Consider the following 17,786-nt stretch of genomic DNA (forward strand, 5'->3'; position numbering starts at 1 on the left):
CCCTCTCTCACCCACTAGAAATAGCAGAGCTTTTCTTAATTCAAGGCTGACTTTAATCAAAACAACATACTAGCCATTTCAATGTTTTCATGAAACTGGGCACCAAATAACAAAAGGAAATTCATTTTGAAACAAGAAGGGGAACACAGTACAGCTCTGAAATTAATCAGCTGCGATGGGGAACAAGTCTTAATGACGTTCGCACAAAGTGTCCTGCTGTGTATCAACCAGAATAAAAGGTTTTTCCCCATCTATGAATTTGTTTCTGAAAATTTATCCTCCGACAATCACTGATTGTATAGTTCAAGTGTTGCACAAGCACAGACTCCAAAGAAAGATTTCTTAGGTTTTAATAAAAACACCGGGCTATCTTATTCTCTTCACCTGGAAAATTAATACCGGCATACTCCCTGAAAAATTAGTCATGCTGCCTTAAATCATCCTGACACCGAAGAAGAGGCCTATGTTACCAATATAAGTAGCACGTTTCCAAGATAGAATACTCTTTCTGTGAATGATCCGCCGATAGGCAGAACAGCAATTTCACCCATTTAGCTAGCAACAGGAGCTTACAAATTTACCAAGTCACTCAGGATTCATTTGATCACATAAAGGGTTCCACTCTAAAATCTCAAATATTGATCACAGCTTCTGACAGAGCTCCCTACGACACAGCTCTGGGTGAAAAAATAAAACCTTATGTACTCAGGAAGAGTATACTTTGATATGAGCAGCGTGAACATTCTGCCCTCCATTTTAGCCCCACACCAGTCAACTCACTCCATGCCCACCCAGGGGGGAGGAGGTGGAAGAGGGAGGGGGCGCAAAATCAGTGACAGTCTCCTCTCTCGGAACAAGTGATCTCCTGTGAACGTTCTGCTGAAGGTGAAAACTTTGGTTCAGGAAATCACCGGCAAAACTGCCTTTGTATGCCAAGAAGAGTAACAAGGGGCACCAAATAAAATTTTCCTTTCTCATGAGAGACGTTGTTTTAGTTGTTCTCCCCGCAGGCTCCCGACATTCATATGAATGATTAAACTCACTGTACGCTCATCTAACCGCACCTTATGTGACAACCTTTACAAAGTCTCTCCAATTATGGTACTTCGAACGGGATTATATAACCTTTTGTCTATCTTGGGCATTCTCCCAGTTTAAATGAAGAAACACACACAAAATAACGGATCAGTATTTTTCTGTACTGCATTTGTAAAATGTCCTCAAGCTGACAGTTTTTACCTGAACCTTTGGAAAGACATTCTCACAGTACCAGTCAGATATCTCCATCTACCTTCCATTAACTCTTTTGACAGTCAGAAGCCTCCAATGTTGGACACATGGCAGTGGAAAAGCTGGTGATCATATAGGAGCAAAACAAACAATAAGTAACTACGTAACAGCTTTGTATTTTATAGAATATCTGTACAGCTTACCAAACAAGAGTTGGACGGGAAACATCATTTAGTCCTAACAGCAACTGAGGTGTTTGTTAAGTGCTTAGTACGTGACAAGCACTGTACTAGGGGGGAGGGTAGATAAAAAATAATCAGATCGGACACAGAACCAAATTTCTAAATTCCATTTCTTAAATGAAATTCTTTTTCATCTCACTGAATGAAAATAGGAGGAAATACGATTCTCCCTATAAGCAATTCCTTTCCCCAAATAAGGACCTTTACTAGGTTCCTTTTTGGTTGAGATACTGCCAATCCTATTTAGATAAAAGTCACCTATAAAATGGGGGAAATGGGCAGACAGTTCTCTAGACTTTAAGCTTGTCGTGGGCAGGGAACATTTACCACCTCTGCTATATTGTACTCTCCCAAGCACTTAGCACAGTACTTGGCACACATGTAAACATTAAAAAAATACCACTGATTGAATGGCAAACTCTTATTCGGGCAAACAGAATGCGTGATTTAGAAGAGCCACAACTCAAAATCTCAGGTTGATCATTTTCTAGAAAACAAGAGGAGCTGCTCTCTGTACGAATGGAAATGGTCTTCGTCCCTTCCATTCATCCCTGCTGGAGTTCAACTTCAAGGGCTGAAGGTATTATCAGTAGCGTTGGACCTTGCCCAGAAAGGTTCCATAAGGAATGTCTCATCATGCAATACCTTCAGGCAATGTCTACATAAGCATTTCAACAGGGCACTACTTTCAATGAACTCCTAGAGGTCTCTAAATACTACTTGCTAAGCAGTGGATCTTCAGACTGCAAATCTTGTACACTATGTACCAAAGGTAGGCCTGATTTCAAATTGCTTTTTGCTCTTAACGGAATCACTTCTCTGTATTGTTTTTTTTTCTCCTGTACGATGTGCTTTCCTGCTATTAAAACCTTTGGGAGAAAATAAAGTCAGTGGCTTGGTCTAGAAAGCCTGGTTGAATGTACTTGTATACTTAAAGTACACAGTTCAAAGCCCAGACCCAAATTAGCCATGAAAATATGATGCACAAGTAGGACTTTTAATTCAAAATGGCAAAGGGCTTCCCCTAGGCCCACTGAACGTTTTTGGTGATTAACAACTCCAAAGATCACCTCGATCTAGTTGGAATTAAAGTGTAGGTCAACTCCAAGGGGCATCTTGGGGCAACCTTCCTATGAGAAAACACTGGGAAAGGTCAAATTCCAAAAAACGAGGGAAGATAGAAAGGATTGGAAAGGAGCCCATGACAGAGAAGGAAATCAAGAAGAAATGGAGGGTTATGAGGCCTGACTTGCTGAATTAAAAAAAAATTAATTAAAATGAAAGAATCAGTAGAGATGGCTCTGTATTACTGCTATCTCTCCCTCTTAAAAAGGCTCCGCAACCAGATCTGTATTACTGATGCCAGAAGGGAAATTCTTGAACAAAACTCAGTTCCTTGGGGACACTGTCTGTCAGTACAGCTTCTGAGGGTGGAGCTGAGCCTTCTCTTTCAAAACCAATCTTGGAAACCAGATGAAACGACTATCCTGTCCCCAGATGGTGTGTGTGTTTTAAGGATCCCGCACTCTCCTGCTGGCTGAGGGTAATCCACTGTCCCGGGTTGCTTTCGGAGGAAGAGACCAGGCTCTAAAAGGCGTTTTTAATTTTGGCTGCCACGAGCACAAGGATCTCGCCGATCTTCTTCTGCCAGTTCTCGATGTCCTTGGACACGTCGCACCACAGCTCTCCGTGGCGGGGCTCAGCATTCTCACAGCGCTTCTTCGCCTCTTCCTGCTGTTCCTGGAGGGGGAAATCCAAAGAGTGGTGTCAGTGACCACCCATGGGCCCAGAAAACCCTTGCTCAACACCCCAATATATTATTGCCCCAATCCCAACACTGCAGGCCAGCTGAGGTGAAATGAAATTTGCACTCAAGAGAAGATAACTGGGCTACTAGGAATGTTAGGTCTTCTCAAGTCAGAGAAAATGTCCACTGATCTGTCCAAGGCAGTCAAATGATATTACTACTATGCATTATGCAAACCTAACCAACTTCTTTCCCCAAGGCACAGGCAGGCAACAAAAATAACAGGGGGAACAAAGAGCAAGTTCCATGTCTTAATTCCTAGAGGCGTCACATTACTCATGGTTCTATTAGATTGTAACTCTCTTCTCACTAGATTATATGATCTGAGGGCAGGGTTCGCGTCGCCTTTTCCCATACGCCTCCGCCCCACGCAAAATGCCTGGGACGGAGCACTGTGTTAAGTGGGCTCTTAATAAACACCGTCAATGAGTTGAGGTGGAAGCTCCAAGCATAAGAAGCACTCACCTGCAACTGATGGATTCAGCCCACCCTAAATCAGTGAAGGCCCCTCCCAGCTGCCCAGCCCACGTCACCACATAACAAGGACAACTTGGTTAAGGGAGGGGAAGGAGGGTGACCCAAAGCTCCTTTTTATTTTATTTTTTTTCCTCCATCAGCTCCCACTCAAGCCTCACCCGAGTCAAGAACACTTGAGTGGGGCAAAGAACAGCCAGGGGAGCAGTGGAACACCGTCCTGAACTGAGCCCTACTTGCTGCAGGGAACATATCTGTTTATATTGTTCTCTCCCAAGCGCTTAGGACAATGCTCTGCACACAGTAAGCGCTAAATAAACATGATTGATTGACTGACTGACTGACTAAAAGGCAGCTGCAGCCAATTTCTTCAGACTCTTTCCAGAGAGCACACTTCGGCCTGAGATTCTCGCAACTGCTTTGGAGTGCAGATTACTTCACTAGAAGAAGATTTGGTATGCCTTGCCTTCTCATATTGTAAGCTTTGCAGAAAGGGATGAAGGACGACTAGAGAGCCCATTCCAGGAGCAGAATGGCATGTGCCCCAATTGGATGAATGATCCACTGCAATCCTCATCTGTCCCTGCTCCTAAGCAGCCCAGGCCCAAAATAGGTCATACTGCTGAAAATGGGTCAAAATCCAAAACGTTTAGGTTCCTTAATTCACCCAGTTCACAAACATCTTGGGTAATTTGAGCTTCTGGACAGGGGGTTCTGGAGCCTGAAGCTCTTTCCATTTTCTGCAACAGATTATATAGCCATTTAAGGGCCTCCAATCATTTCAAAATTGTTTGTCATTTATTTTAAAATGATGCATAACGGTTTATGTTTCAAGCTTAGGAGAGGGTGGCTACAAACAGCTCTAGATAAGTGAAGTGACATTGGGTCCGTTTATGTTTCCCCATCTGTAAACATTAATCATTACCTACTTTTAGCCCTTAAGAGGTTCATCTAGAAGACAATCCTTTTCTGGCATACCAAAAAAAAAATCATCATTATCCAATTAGCAACATCAAACTTTAGCCCTTCGCTTCTTGGACTCGAAGGCCAGGAACTCAATCACGCAAAGGGCGTATTGCTCAACAAATCACCCTCCAGCCATCCTGACAAACCCTGAGAAATCCCACTAAAATTTGCTCCTGTACACAAACCTGGTTCCCTAAAAGGGGAGATATGGGAATTCCCCTTGGGATATTGGGGGTTCTTCAGAAGGCAGGCAGGAGGCGAGGCGGGGGCGATGCCCGGGGAATGGCTTCCAGACCCCAGCCATACCAAAAACAGGTTTCCTTACCTCTGTGCCGTGCTGCAGCTCAAATTTGTAGAAGAAAGCCCAGGCATCCCCTAAATCAGAGTCTATCTTCACTGTTCGGTGGAACCACTCTCGGGCCTTGGTTATTTTCCGCTCACTCCAAAACAACCTATTGCAAAGGCCCAGGGAAGAGGAAAATGTGGACATGAGTCAACAACCAGTCTTCCATTTACTCAATATTCATTAGTCTGAGAGGGCCCTCAAGCGGTCATCTAGTCCAGCCCCTTGGACCACACAGGGGCTAGACCTCAACCAACCTGGACCAAAAAAGGTCTCTACTATTTCTCAAGACAGGGAGAGATTCCATCACCTCTGTAGAACACTAAAGGTGATTCCCTTCATCACTCCTATCCAGAAGAAAATTGAGATGAAAAAGAAAGACTCACGCATTAATTCTATTCTGGATAGGACTGATGAGAGAATACCTATCCATGATTTCACCATTTAGTTTCTCAGTTAATTCCATAACCAGGTAAAGGAAGTAGAGAAATTACCCTTTGGGGCAAAAAAGGAAGTGTGGATCTATCAGAGATTGTCTGACTCTCCCTGAGCCAAACAATCTGGAACGGTGCTGGGAACCACTACTAAACCAAAAAAATAGATTTCCTTGGGAAAGCTAACTTGAAGGCTTCTCCTTCCAGGTCTCCTCTCACCTCCCTGCCCCATGGTATTTGTTAAGCCCTTACTATGTGCCAGGTACTGGCTGGGGTAGATATAAGGTAATTAATCAATCAATGGTATTTATTAAGCACTTACTATATGCAAAGCAATGTACTAAGTGCTTGGGAAAGTACAATATAAGGTAATCAGATTGGACACAGTCCATGTCCCACAAGGGGTTTATAGTCTTAATCCCAATTTTACAGATGAGGTAACTGAGGCACAGAGAAGTTAACTGACTTGCCCAAAGTCACACAGTAGACAAATGGCTGAGCCACGATTAGAATTCAAGTCCTTTCAGACTCCCAGGCCTGTGCCCTATCCACTAAGCCACGCTGCTTCTCAGGGTGACCACTTTTGCTTGTGACTGTCAGTCCACAGTGCTCACTGGCTACAAGGAAGACAGGATCTGGACAAAAAACTATGGGACCCAAATTTCCAGGGTTTTTTTTTCCTCACCTCCAATTCACCTCCCCAGCAAGACCTGAACTAGTCAAGTCCCCAGATACTCGTGGGGGCCCATCTTTTTGATAGCAAGTCTGGCCATAGCCCTTTTAGAGTCTGAGCATCCATGCCTCACAAAGGACTACTAGGGGTCCCCAACCATGGCTTCCAAATGTGGCACTTGGAAGTAAGAGCACGGCCTACTGGAAAGAACATGGATGGGCCTGGAAGTCAAAGGACCTGTTCTAGTCCCGGCTCTGCCACTGGCCAAGATCACTTAACAGCTCTGTGCTTCAGTTTCCTCATCTGAAAAAATGGAGATTGAATGTCCATTCTGCTTCCCCCTGAGATCAGGAGCCCCATTTGGAACGGGGACTATATCTTTTATCGACCTGATTATATCTTTTATCGACTTCAGCTTGGCACATCATAAGCTCTTAACAACTACCATCATCATCTATGGCACTGGGCTCTTCAGGAGTTCTTGTTCCTCACGCTCCGTTTCCAGAGCCTTACTCCTCTGGAAGGGAAGTGACCCGTGGCCCAGAGCTGAGGAGGAACTTGCCAAGGCCCCAGTGAGGGACTACAAAAGGAGAGTCTAGGTTTTGGGTGGGTTGTCTTGGTTTTTGGTGGTTTTTTTTCCATTTACAAGACTCTGCCACTCAGACTCCAAACTAACCCATTACCAGGCATTACATTTCGCCACCACACAAGGCTGACCTGCTAGTCACAGGTGGGCCACCACCCCACTGCCAATTTAGCGGGAACCTACAACACATGAGACCCCCCACACCGAGCTCACGACAACCCACCCGGCGTTCATCTCCAGGGCAGTTTGAATTTTCGTTTTCTCCCAGGGCCAGAGCAACAACTGTGCAAATACTTTATGGGCCAGTTTCTGTACATCAAATAGGGCTCAATTAAGCAAGCTAGTTCTTTATGAATAGGCGACTGTTTTGGCTGGTCCAAGTTACTAAACCGTATAATTTTTATGGTCCGATAACATGATTGTTTTTTAAGCCTTTTGATACCGTTAATTGCTCAGTGTTAGATAAACTATGATTTAAAGAGCATGAACCCTGATAGGAAAGACACAAAACACCAGCATGGGAATGACTAAGAGTAACTTATTTACTTTAACAAAAGCCTTTTACAAGGTTGTTATAGTTATCCATATCAGACTGTCATATATTAAAGTCATTATGGGAGGCGGAAGCAACATGTGCTGGATTTCGCTGGGTTACTAAATGGGCTGAAGTTGGGCCAGGAGGAGTCTGGAGAAACTTTTTATAAAGTGAAAGTTAAAATTCTTCTTCTTTGCTGACAAAACCGAACTCATCAGCTGTCACCCATCTGGCGGCGCCTAGGGCTGCAGCCACTAAGAGCAAAACAGTCTTGATTTGCTCTGGCTTGGGAGAGGTTGTGAAAGAGCTGGGTACTGCTTTCCACGCTTCCTCTCTTAAACTCTCCTGGCATTTAAGAGAATATCAAGTCGACAGCTGGTTCTGATCACTATATCACCAAGTCAGTGCTACTCTGGAATGGGAGCCTCAGAGAGTGAAAAAACAACAACGAGTGTGAGTGGCTCAGCAGTCATTTCTTGGGCCGAAGGCACTGGGATTTTTACTGAGTCAAACTGGACTTCGGTTTTGGGGTGGAGGACAAATGTAAGAGCCTGGCCATCATTAAATGCATTCCAACAGGAAGTGGAAAACGGAAAGGGAAAGAGAGGAAGTGAGGAGGATTTTACCAGGCCTCTGGCTACATGCAACATCAGTCCCTTGCTTCTGAGGCAAGTGAGTTTTTCTAAACCATTTTCCAAACAAATTAAGATCAGGTTTGATGAGTCGCCTGGAGCAAATATACCAAGAACAGCTTCAGGAGAGATACTCAGAGCAATAATGCAGACTTTTAAGAAGAAGTTAAGGCTCTCACTTGTCAGAAATGGTTTAGGCAAAGCTCAACTTGGCAGGGATCCGGACTAGATCATTCACAAAATCCCTGTTGGCGCTAAGATACTAAGCTCACCAATATTGCTATTACTTGGCTGCTGAATTTTCATTTTGTTCACTAATGTTTACATTCCAAAATGAAATCCATAAAACTAGTCCCAAAGGTCCTGTCAAACGACAGATTGCGGAGAAAGAGGAGATGGGGGAGGAGGAAGGTGAGGAAGAGAAGGCAGGGAGCGCCCTTCTAGGAAGTAAGCTAGTTGTAGGCAGGGAACGTGTCTACCAACTCTGTTACTCTGTACTCTCCTTGGCGCTTAGTACAGTTTTCTGCATACTCTTGGCACTCTGCAAAGAGTAAGCTCTCAATAAATACAACTGATTGCAGAAAGAGAGAGAGGAATCTAATTCCACCTCTCCTCAGGTTCCTCGTGACTCAGTGTAAAGAGCCCGGGCTTGGGAGTCAGAGGTCATGGGTTCGAATCCCGGCCCTGCCAGTTGTCAGCTGTATGATTGTGGGCAAGTCACTTCACTTCTCCGTGCCTCGGTTACCTCATCTGTAAAATGGGGATTAACTGTGATCCTCACATGGGACATCCTGATTACCCTGTATCTCCCCCAGTGCTTAGAACAGTGCTCTGCACATAGTAAGCGCTTAACAAATACCAACATTGTTATTATTATTATTCTCTAAAGTTCCCCTGAACAGCCCTTCCCCCTGTCAACATTCCCTTCCACCCTCATTTTTCTGCAGCTCTCGGGGCAGCTGCTGATTAGTCAGAAACTTCTGACCTATGCCTAGGAATCTGATATCCAGCCAACACCTTCGCTGATCCACGCTGGTACTCACTTAGCCACAGCAAGGAGGACATGGGGATCGTGCTCGCATTTCTTCAGGGCATCCACACTTTTGGTCTTCCTCTGTGGTCTCGCCTCGAGGAAAATTGCTTCTGACCACAAGATCCCTAAAATTCACCAACTTGTTACTGCAGAAATTAGACTTCCAGTCTTCTAATGCTTCTCCCACAAACAAAACCTGTTTCCTATGCAGTACAATTTATATTATTTGGAATTCCCGATATTCCTTATTATGAGAGCTCAGAGTTCAGAGTTGATCTCGACTCTCCTCATTATCTCCCTGGTATCCTGCCCCTAAAATATGCAAGGAACCTACATGGGTTTTCTCAAACACAAACATTAATGTAATTGATGAACTCCAGAGACTGACCTTTGCAGCTCTTAACTTCAATCTTGGTCGTAAATTTTGAAAGAATCTAAATCAGCCCAGCATCTAAGCAAATCCCATAATGGTACAGGTTTTCAAAATATTACATCTGCACAGTAGTAACAACACTTATGTGCTTATTTATATAGCACCAGGAAAGAACCCACAGGTGGAAATCGGACATGGTCCCTGTCCCTCAAGGAGTGGCTGACAATCTAATAGGACTGCATAAACTTTTATTATGTACCTGAACAAATCATGCATACTGCCTTTTGCACTTGTGAGACGAGGGAGAGAGATGCGATCCACCAGCCTCCAAAATCTGGTGGGAAAGGTGTCTTTCGGGCATTGTCATCATCCCACAAACCACAAAGGCAAGACTATCAGATTTAAATAGTTACACTGTTTAGCAGACGTCCAGTGCCCGTATGAAGTCAGTTTAGATCTTACAAAAATCAACCAATGAGCTAAAAGAAATAGAATGACTTCTGCCCCTGGCTTCCTGGGTGAGGTCTTCGTATAAGCTCGTGGCGGGGAGAGAGTAGGGGCATTCTACGAGAGTTTGTTGGAAGCAGATCTCTGTGGAGTAAGAGACTGTAAATTTCTTGTGGGCAAAGATCGTGTCTACTAGCTACTGTATTGTACTTCTCCAAGGGCTTAGTACCTTGATCCATACACAGTCAGCACTCAAAAAATAACATTGATGGATCAATAAAAAGGTGAGGAGTATCATTTGGGAATCAGAGTAGTACTGTTGCCTAGTGGATAGAGCGTGGGTCTGGGAGTCAGAAGGACCTTGGTTCTAATCCCAGCCATGCCACTCGTCTGCTGTGTGACCATGGGCAAGTCACTTCACTTCTCCGTAGCCGAGTTACCTCATCTGCAAAATGGGACTTGAGAATGTGAGCCCTATGTGGGACATGGACTGTGTCCAATCTGAATACCTTGTATATACCCCAGCACACAAGAGAGTGCCTGCACATAGCAAGCACCTAACAAATACCAATGGGGAGGAAAGAAGGGGGAGAAACACCAGTGGAACCAGTGCAATTATCCAGGCCAATTACTATTTCCATAGGCCTGGAGAGTATTTTTTAATACAGTACGCATGTATGGCTACATCTGAAAATACACAGTCCCATGTTAATTTCAGTGAAGGGAATTTGATAAGTGAAAGATGCCTATGTTATTGTGTAACTCAAATACATTTTACACGAATGTTTTTGCAATACTTAAAGAATAAAAAAGATTTAAATCTTCAGAGGAAAAGGCCTCAGTAAATTCTAAAATGAATTGTCTACAATCCAATTCAAAGAAAAGCTGAAGTCATTCAATGGCAACATGACAATGGAGAGAAAAGTTCATTTAGATATGCATATGAGACACCATCCTAGAAACTCCAGAAGCTTAAAGATCCCTCTCCCTAGAGGGAATTTTCTTTCCCTGACTGGAAGTGGCTTGCATGCTTGCATTTTAAGTGAACACAAAAGCATGATCTCCTCCTGTTAGCCCTATTGGGAATTGGGTTCGAAGACTTCCTGATGGAACAGTCTCCTTTCCCGGGTGATCCAAGTGGCAGTCAGTCACACATCTCGAAGAAACAAATGTTCGACTTCATCTTCCCTTACTCAACAAATTAAGGACCGTGCTCACTGGCTCATGTGACTGTCCTACTAGAGCGAGGGGAAGAAACGGACTCAAAGGGTCAACTGCTCAAATCTGTTCCATTAGGTTTAGCTGCCTGACCTCCCTGTTCAAGAACTATTTAGTTGACATTCCAATTTTTAACAAGGCCCCAGTTGATTCAACACAACCGCTTCAGCTAAATTCCAAGCTTCTGGCCTTAAAATTACGGCGGGTGAGGATCTCTCAATGTCCACTGAGTTAGCGTAATTTTACTGAGGAAAACACAACTCCTCCTACCTGAGTTGGGGCATTCCTGCAGTGCCTTTGCCATCAATGTATTGGCGATGTTCTTCAGCCCAGCTCGATATTCCAAGCGCACGGACTCTAACCTGTACCAGGAAGAGGCATAGCTGTTAAAACTCCGTATCCGGTGAATTCAACAGTGAATTCACATGATACTTCGAGAGCCCCTGTTAAACTCTGACTCTACACGTGATAGCTGAAGCACTGCAGGCCCAGGATCGCCAACATTAGGTACGTATCTTTAGACTCTTTATTATAAATTACTTATATTGTCTGTCTCCTCCTCTAGACTATAAGCTTGTTATAGGATCACCATCGTTAGGTATGTATCTTTAAATTCTATAGTATAAATTACTTATATTGTCTGTCTCCCCCTCTAGACTATAAGCTCGCTATGGGCAGGGATCAAGCTTGAGCCACCGATGGCTGGAATGCAAACTTGCACCCCCTTGGGTTACACTCCACCGGGTGGTCAACTGCATGATTTCTGCACCTGGGTGGAAGGATTAGTCGCCCTCTCACTTGGGACTCCTACGTCCTCCCCTCTCCTGAGCAAGGTTCCCATGGGATGAACGTGGCAGAGGTGCAGCCCAATGCGTCCCTCTCCAAACACAAGCCCCTGCCCACCTGGTCCCATTCTCCCGGGGCTACCATTGGGAGAGGGAAGGGGAGTGAGAGATAAGGATGGTGTGTGGGTCTCTGTTACACCCCTAGGGTTCAAGGAGGGCATCTATGGCCCACGTCTTGGTCAAGGTGAACTACAATTGGCATGGCCCTGACTCTGTCCCATACTTAACCTCCTAGCTGCAAACCCCAGGCGATAGCTGGCTTAGGAACATGACCCTGGGGGTTGGCCCCAGGACCAAGAGATGGATCCTGGATCCAGAAGTTTCCCCCTCTGCTTCCCCAGCATCCCCAGGGGGAGGAAAGACTCGGTGAGCAGAGGTGACTATGGGGCAGGCAGGAAAGGTATGGAAGGGTGGCTCTTTTTATGCTCCCTCTTCACCTGCACCCACTCGCCCTGCCCTCGTTCCCTCACTACTCACCACAAATCTGGGTTTTTGGGATTCTTCAAACGAGACTTCTCTAAGATGGCTCTTGCTCTAGTCAACTGTCCAACCTTCTCCTCCAGTCTAGAAAGTAAAAGCCACAGAGGTGTGGAATGGGGACACTTCTTCAACTGTTTTCAAGAAGGGGGATGAAAAAAGAAAAAGAAGTGGCAGTTATGGTCATCCATGTTTAGAAACTGGGTTACAGAAGTGAGAGGGAGTCTACAGCCCCAAACAAAAAACTCTCACAAATAGTCACATATCTTTCTCCTACTTTCTAAGAATTGCCCTCTTTGCTCTGTTCAGAATCACGCAAAATGGCCTGAGAATTACTCTATGCAGTACTTCAATGGAAAATGGAAAACATTAATCTTGCAAGTAAGAGGGAGAACATAAGACCAGGTAACGGATAAAGCAACGTTCTTAGCACCTTCTAATTCAGATTTAAGTTTTCACAGAGCACTTTGCCTACAAGAGAGAAACTGAGGCAGGGAGCCTGCTATCTTAGCCAAGTCAGTGCTTATTTCCGGTTGAACTCAAATGCCCCACTATTCACACCTGCAGATTCCCCTTCCCAGAGGCAAGCTTCTTTCGACAGGCCAGAAGCCATTTCCAGCTCATACGAATAGGCGTGCTCCTGACTACTGCATTTTTCTGGCATGAGGGCAGCTATATCAGGTTTTCCTCTCTTAAACACCATTGGGTTTTCTCCTGCCCGTAAACATTTCTCAGTTTCTTCTTTAAAGGAGCTTTGAGTCTCGCTGGTGCAGGGCCAAGTCCTTGATTCTGAGTGACTCAAACTGCACTTGAATGTTTGATGACTACCTCACGGCAACAGGAATTCTTTCCTTGGAGATGCTTTCCCCGGCTTTCCCCTGTCACCCCCACTTTATGCCCAGCTGCCTCGCAAACAGAATGGCGCACCTAGGACCCAATTCAGAGTTCTGCTTTGGTAGCAAATTAGCTCTGGGAGGAGCCTTAACTTCTCCAGACCTCTAAGGGGTCTGTTAGGGTATTGCTGCTCACAATCTCCTTACACTGCAGTGATGTACTAGTGACAGTCTCCTAGTGAGCTGAAAGAGTTCATGCTCCTCCAAAGCCTAGGGGGCACCCAGAGGTAGCTACCAAGGCACTGGGAGGACTGGGCTTGGAATTCCTACAGCGCACCTACCGAAAAGTTATGGAAACAAAACAGGAACACTTGGTTTAAACATTAGTACACTAAATGCCCTAACATGTAATGTAAATTTGCCCAGGTAAAAACCACTACTAGATCCAGCAATTCACAAAAGATAGATAGAACTAGGGAACCTACAGATCTGCCTTAGGCCATAACAGACCACAGTTAAGCATCTCAAAGAGAGGAGCTGTGTGGCCTTACTGAAAGAGCAGGGGCCTGGGAGTCAGAAACTTGGGTTCTAATTCCGGCTCCACCACTTGACTTCTCTGTAATCTTGGGCAAGTCCCTTAACTTCTCTGTGCCTCTGTTTCCTCATCTGTAAAATCAGGATTCATTGCCAGTTTTCCCTCCCGCTGAGACTGAGCCCCAGGTGGACTGTGTCCAACTTGATTAACTAGTATCTGCTATCTGCCCCAGCGCTCAGAACACGTAATATGTGCTTAAACAAAATAATAATAAGCACCTAACAAGTACTACAAAAGGGGTGGGGGAGAGAAACCTAAGGATCAGTTGAATCTAGTCTCATACCCCTTGATTATAGGCTTCCCGAGCCTTCTCAATCAACTCCTCCTGCTCCTCAATCTGTCCTTTCATCATCCACAGTTTGGGGAAGTCTTCATAGTGCTTCAGGGCTTCTTCACAGAGTTCCTGAGCAGCAGCAATGTTCCCAAGCACCCACTCCAGCTTCACAGACTTCATAAACACCTGGCCAAAGGGCAGAAAGAACATGCTTTATCACTTGTGGCCATAAACCGCTACAGAGTTCCCCACACACATTGGAAGAGCCTTTCTGACCCCGAGGACATGCATTTTAGGGCTAATAATGCCACCAGTTGGGCAAACAACAGAAATCCGAATAAAAGGAATCCTACTTCAAACTGAACAGTAAAGAGGTCACCAGCCCACTTAGTTTTCTGCAGAAAGGTACTGCACAAAATCACTAGGCATTAACTAAGTTGGACAACATAACCTTTTGGCTGGTGGGGCCTGTCACTATTAGTATAGTGTTAATTCCTTCTTAAGGACAAGGCCCCTTCCTAGAAGCCAGATCAGAGTGGTCAAGTTTGAAAACGCCATAGGTTTCCTCGCACTAATTTCCATTTTCTTTTCAAATTAATTCCCTTTTCAGAAAACTAAGAACCATCCTACCACCACAAGCATTCACGCTAGAGAAAGGGCTTCTTCGTGCTCTCATCACAAGCCGGTAGTCATTCAAGAGGCGATAAGCTAAAACCCTCTCCCCCTTATCTTGCCTTACCCGGGCCGTAGGGGCACTGCTTCTAGCCTTAGCCAACAGTCTCCTGGCCCGCTCGTACTCATTATTTTCGGATTCCAGCTTCACGGCAGCCAACCAGATTTCCTCACTGTTGGGATTGGCCTACGAGAAACGCAAAGACAGACAAGCCACCAAAACAAATCCAGTCTGTTAGCCTTTTCCCTGTTCAAAACAAACAACAACAAAAATGCCAGAACTGGACTTCAATTAAGCACAAACAGCTTTATGAAACCAGGACCTCTCATTCCCTCCAGCATAGTTTTCAGTCCAAGCTCTTCGAGTGTTTGCAGAGACACCCGAGGCTATGGTGGCGGTAAAGATGAAAGAGATCCCGAAGCACGGCCAAGCCTGAGACTAGGGAAGGAAATGGGGAGGAGGGGCAGGCCAAGACATACAAATCAGAGATTGATGGCATTTCAAAGCAAGAGGTTTAGTTTTGAAATGAGGTGCCCTTCCTAAGCAAGGTCCTTCAAATCCAGAATGGAGGTTACCATCGGCCCTTGAACTCATCCGTGTCCTATATAGTGAGATTTCGGAAGGAAGCCCAGACAGTTCTATTGATAGTATTTTCTTTAATATTTAGGTACGGTGACCCCGGTCTTCAGTTATTTTTAATGTGTCACCGTCTCCTGCAGGTGGCAGGGTCCTACTCTAGTCATAGTCTGTACATAAGGCTTAAATGTCTGGGCCAGCTAACACCCTTGTCAATAGCCTGGCCTATTTTTCCCCAGACTCCTCTTCAGAGTGTGCCCAGAGCAGGACACGGTGACCTATTAAGTCACACGCCGGCAGGAGCAAAGGCAGGTGGTATGTTATAGTAATAACAACGCAGTTCCAACTCTCCAAGGGGTTTTACATGTTCTGAGCATTACATGAAGCACAGGCTGATTGGCTGAAGGACTGCCACAAGTCATGGGGAAACCCAGCTCAATCAAAAGGTACAAAAACCCAGCAAGTGCAGCGATAATACCTGAAGAACTTGTGGATGAAGCAAGTGAGGAGACATTAGAACACAGGCAAAGATTTTGGTGACTGGGGTGATTGCTTATCAACTAGTTAAGGTTCCTGGGAACACATTATTCGTAGGCAACAACTCACTAGGCAGTACTTCTCGATATCTGATTGTTAACAGGTTTTGGGCTAACCTTTGTATTGTTGCAATGTGTAATAACCAGATTAATCAGAGAAATTACGGTACAGTAATACCATTCAATGATTTGCAGAGGCTAACAGTAATAAAGTGCAGTGCACACTCTTGGAGTTGTGTTCAGAACCCAAGAGAACTTAAAACCAGACTACCAGTCATTCCAGGTACCACTGGGGAAACTAAGGTGGTTCTTCCAGCTTTTTTCAGGAGCATAAAGGGCAAAGTCTCACCCCTGAAGAGCTCTTCCATCAGAAATGGGTTGCCTTTCACCTTCTGCCAGAACAAAAATATGGCAAGTCCTGAAACTACTTCATTTTATAATCTAGAGTAGTATGGTTGGAAAGGTTGCGTTTATATATTTGCCGTTCTTTGTGGGTGGGAAGCATGGTGCGACTTTGGTCTCTTATCTCCTACTCCTTTGGGCCAGTCACCCAATTATAATTCAATTCAGTATGTTTATATTTTGGCCCCTTCAAGGTGAGAAGAATCCAGGGGACAAGCTGAGTTGTCCCATCTACCACTCTCAGCTACGAATACAACCCTAAAATTCTGGGAACAACAAGGTGACTGAATTCCTAGCCTGTAGAACCTACGGTGTGCCATCGTTTTTGTTGAGACGTCAAGACAGCCTCAGAGGAACCAGATCTTCCCACTGCCTTTCCCAATTCCTTAGCCTCGTGATGCTTGAATTTTTTCACCCTCATTCGAAACAGAACATTCCACCCATCCCCCTTCAAATTTCTAGGTAAAAACGAGATAACAAAAATGATGTTGACCAAAGCTTCATCAGGCTGAGCAAAGCGACTAAACTACAGTGCTTTCAGGACAGCTCTGCTGAACAATCCCAGACCCCAATTCTCTCAAGACCCTCGAAACTCAGCTTCTCACAGTGGTATAAAAAGGACCGATTATATGTACACACCTGAAAAGCCAGGGCCAGAATGCTTCTCGCAGCCGGCACATCACCAGCTAGCCACTTTGACTTGGCCCCCATGAGCCAGAGGACTTCAGCTTTGGGACAGTGAGCCACCGCTCTCTGTAAAAGGGCTTCCAGTGATTCCCTAGAACAACAACAGGTAAAAGCTGCATCACTCAGAGCCACAGCCATAAATCTCAGCACACAACACAGCCAACCTCCACTATCACCTGATGCTATAAATAAGGTTGCAAAGTCCGGAGCAATTCAATGATTCATCAAGGTTTACAATGGGGAGGGTGCCGGGAAATCTTTTTTTTTCCTCTTTGGGTCCTAAAATCAACTTCTGAAAAAGGTTCTACAAAGCAGCTCATTGTTTAGGTACCACCTTATGATAAAGGCATCTGCTGAAGAGACCCCATTTATAACTTGGGTATCTTGGAAAGGTGCTGTTTACAGAAGCAATAACCCTGACTGGAGATGGTGGAAAGGGAGGCCTTTTTGGCTTTAATCACTGAAAACAGCCAGGACCCCACTGATAAAGATTATTGTCCTGGGTCTATTCTTCTCTCAGGAAAGGCAGGTTTTAAAGATTTAAAAACAAAACAAACAAAAAAGCCCCTCCCCACCAGCATTACTAGAGGGGGAAAAAATCCTTTTGGGCAAATGAGTTTGCAAGGGCATTTCAAGATGTCCTGGTCTTTGCCAAATGTCCTTGGTAAAATTTTCCTTGTGATTCCCTGCTTGGAATAAGGATCCAGGACTTCTGCAGTACTAGCTGTCCTGTGATGGTGCAGAATATCTAAAAATCCAAGTGGGTGGCGAACAGAGATGCAATATTCCACTACCTCATTAAAAATTGGACATCTCTCAGATTGTGTTCAGATGCCAAAGTGCCAAAGGGCTCAGATGTCAACAGTGCACGCTCCATCCAACAGTATGGTATGCC

At 44.8% G+C, this 17,786-nt stretch overlaps 1 protein-coding gene across 1 annotated transcript in view; it reads right to left on the minus strand.

The window, feature by feature from the left end:
• Positions 1–35: 35 nt before the first annotated feature.
• Positions 36–17,786, minus strand: part of PRPF6 (pre-mRNA processing factor 6) — a 39,662-nt gene continuing 21,911 nt past the window's right edge. The window contains exons 14-21 of the mRNA XM_001507609.6: positions 16,844–16,982; positions 14,757–14,876; positions 14,027–14,203; positions 12,316–12,449; positions 11,264–11,355; positions 8,966–9,080; positions 5,045–5,171; positions 36–3,212 (exon numbers count right to left, since the gene is read on the minus strand). Of these exons, the coding sequence (XP_001507659.2) occupies positions 3,060–3,212; positions 5,045–5,171; positions 8,966–9,080; positions 11,264–11,355; positions 12,316–12,449; positions 14,027–14,203; positions 14,757–14,876; positions 16,844–16,982 (1,057 nt within the window). The 3' untranslated portion in view covers positions 36–3,059. The remainder of the gene's footprint in view (positions 3,213–5,044; positions 5,172–8,965; positions 9,081–11,263; positions 11,356–12,315; positions 12,450–14,026; positions 14,204–14,756; positions 14,877–16,843; positions 16,983–17,786) is intronic.

This window comes from Ornithorhynchus anatinus, chromosome 8 (assembly GCF_004115215.2).
Source record: "Ornithorhynchus anatinus isolate Pmale09 chromosome 8, mOrnAna1.pri.v4, whole genome shotgun sequence".
Lineage (NCBI taxonomy): Eukaryota > Metazoa > Chordata > Mammalia > Monotremata > Ornithorhynchidae > Ornithorhynchus > Ornithorhynchus anatinus.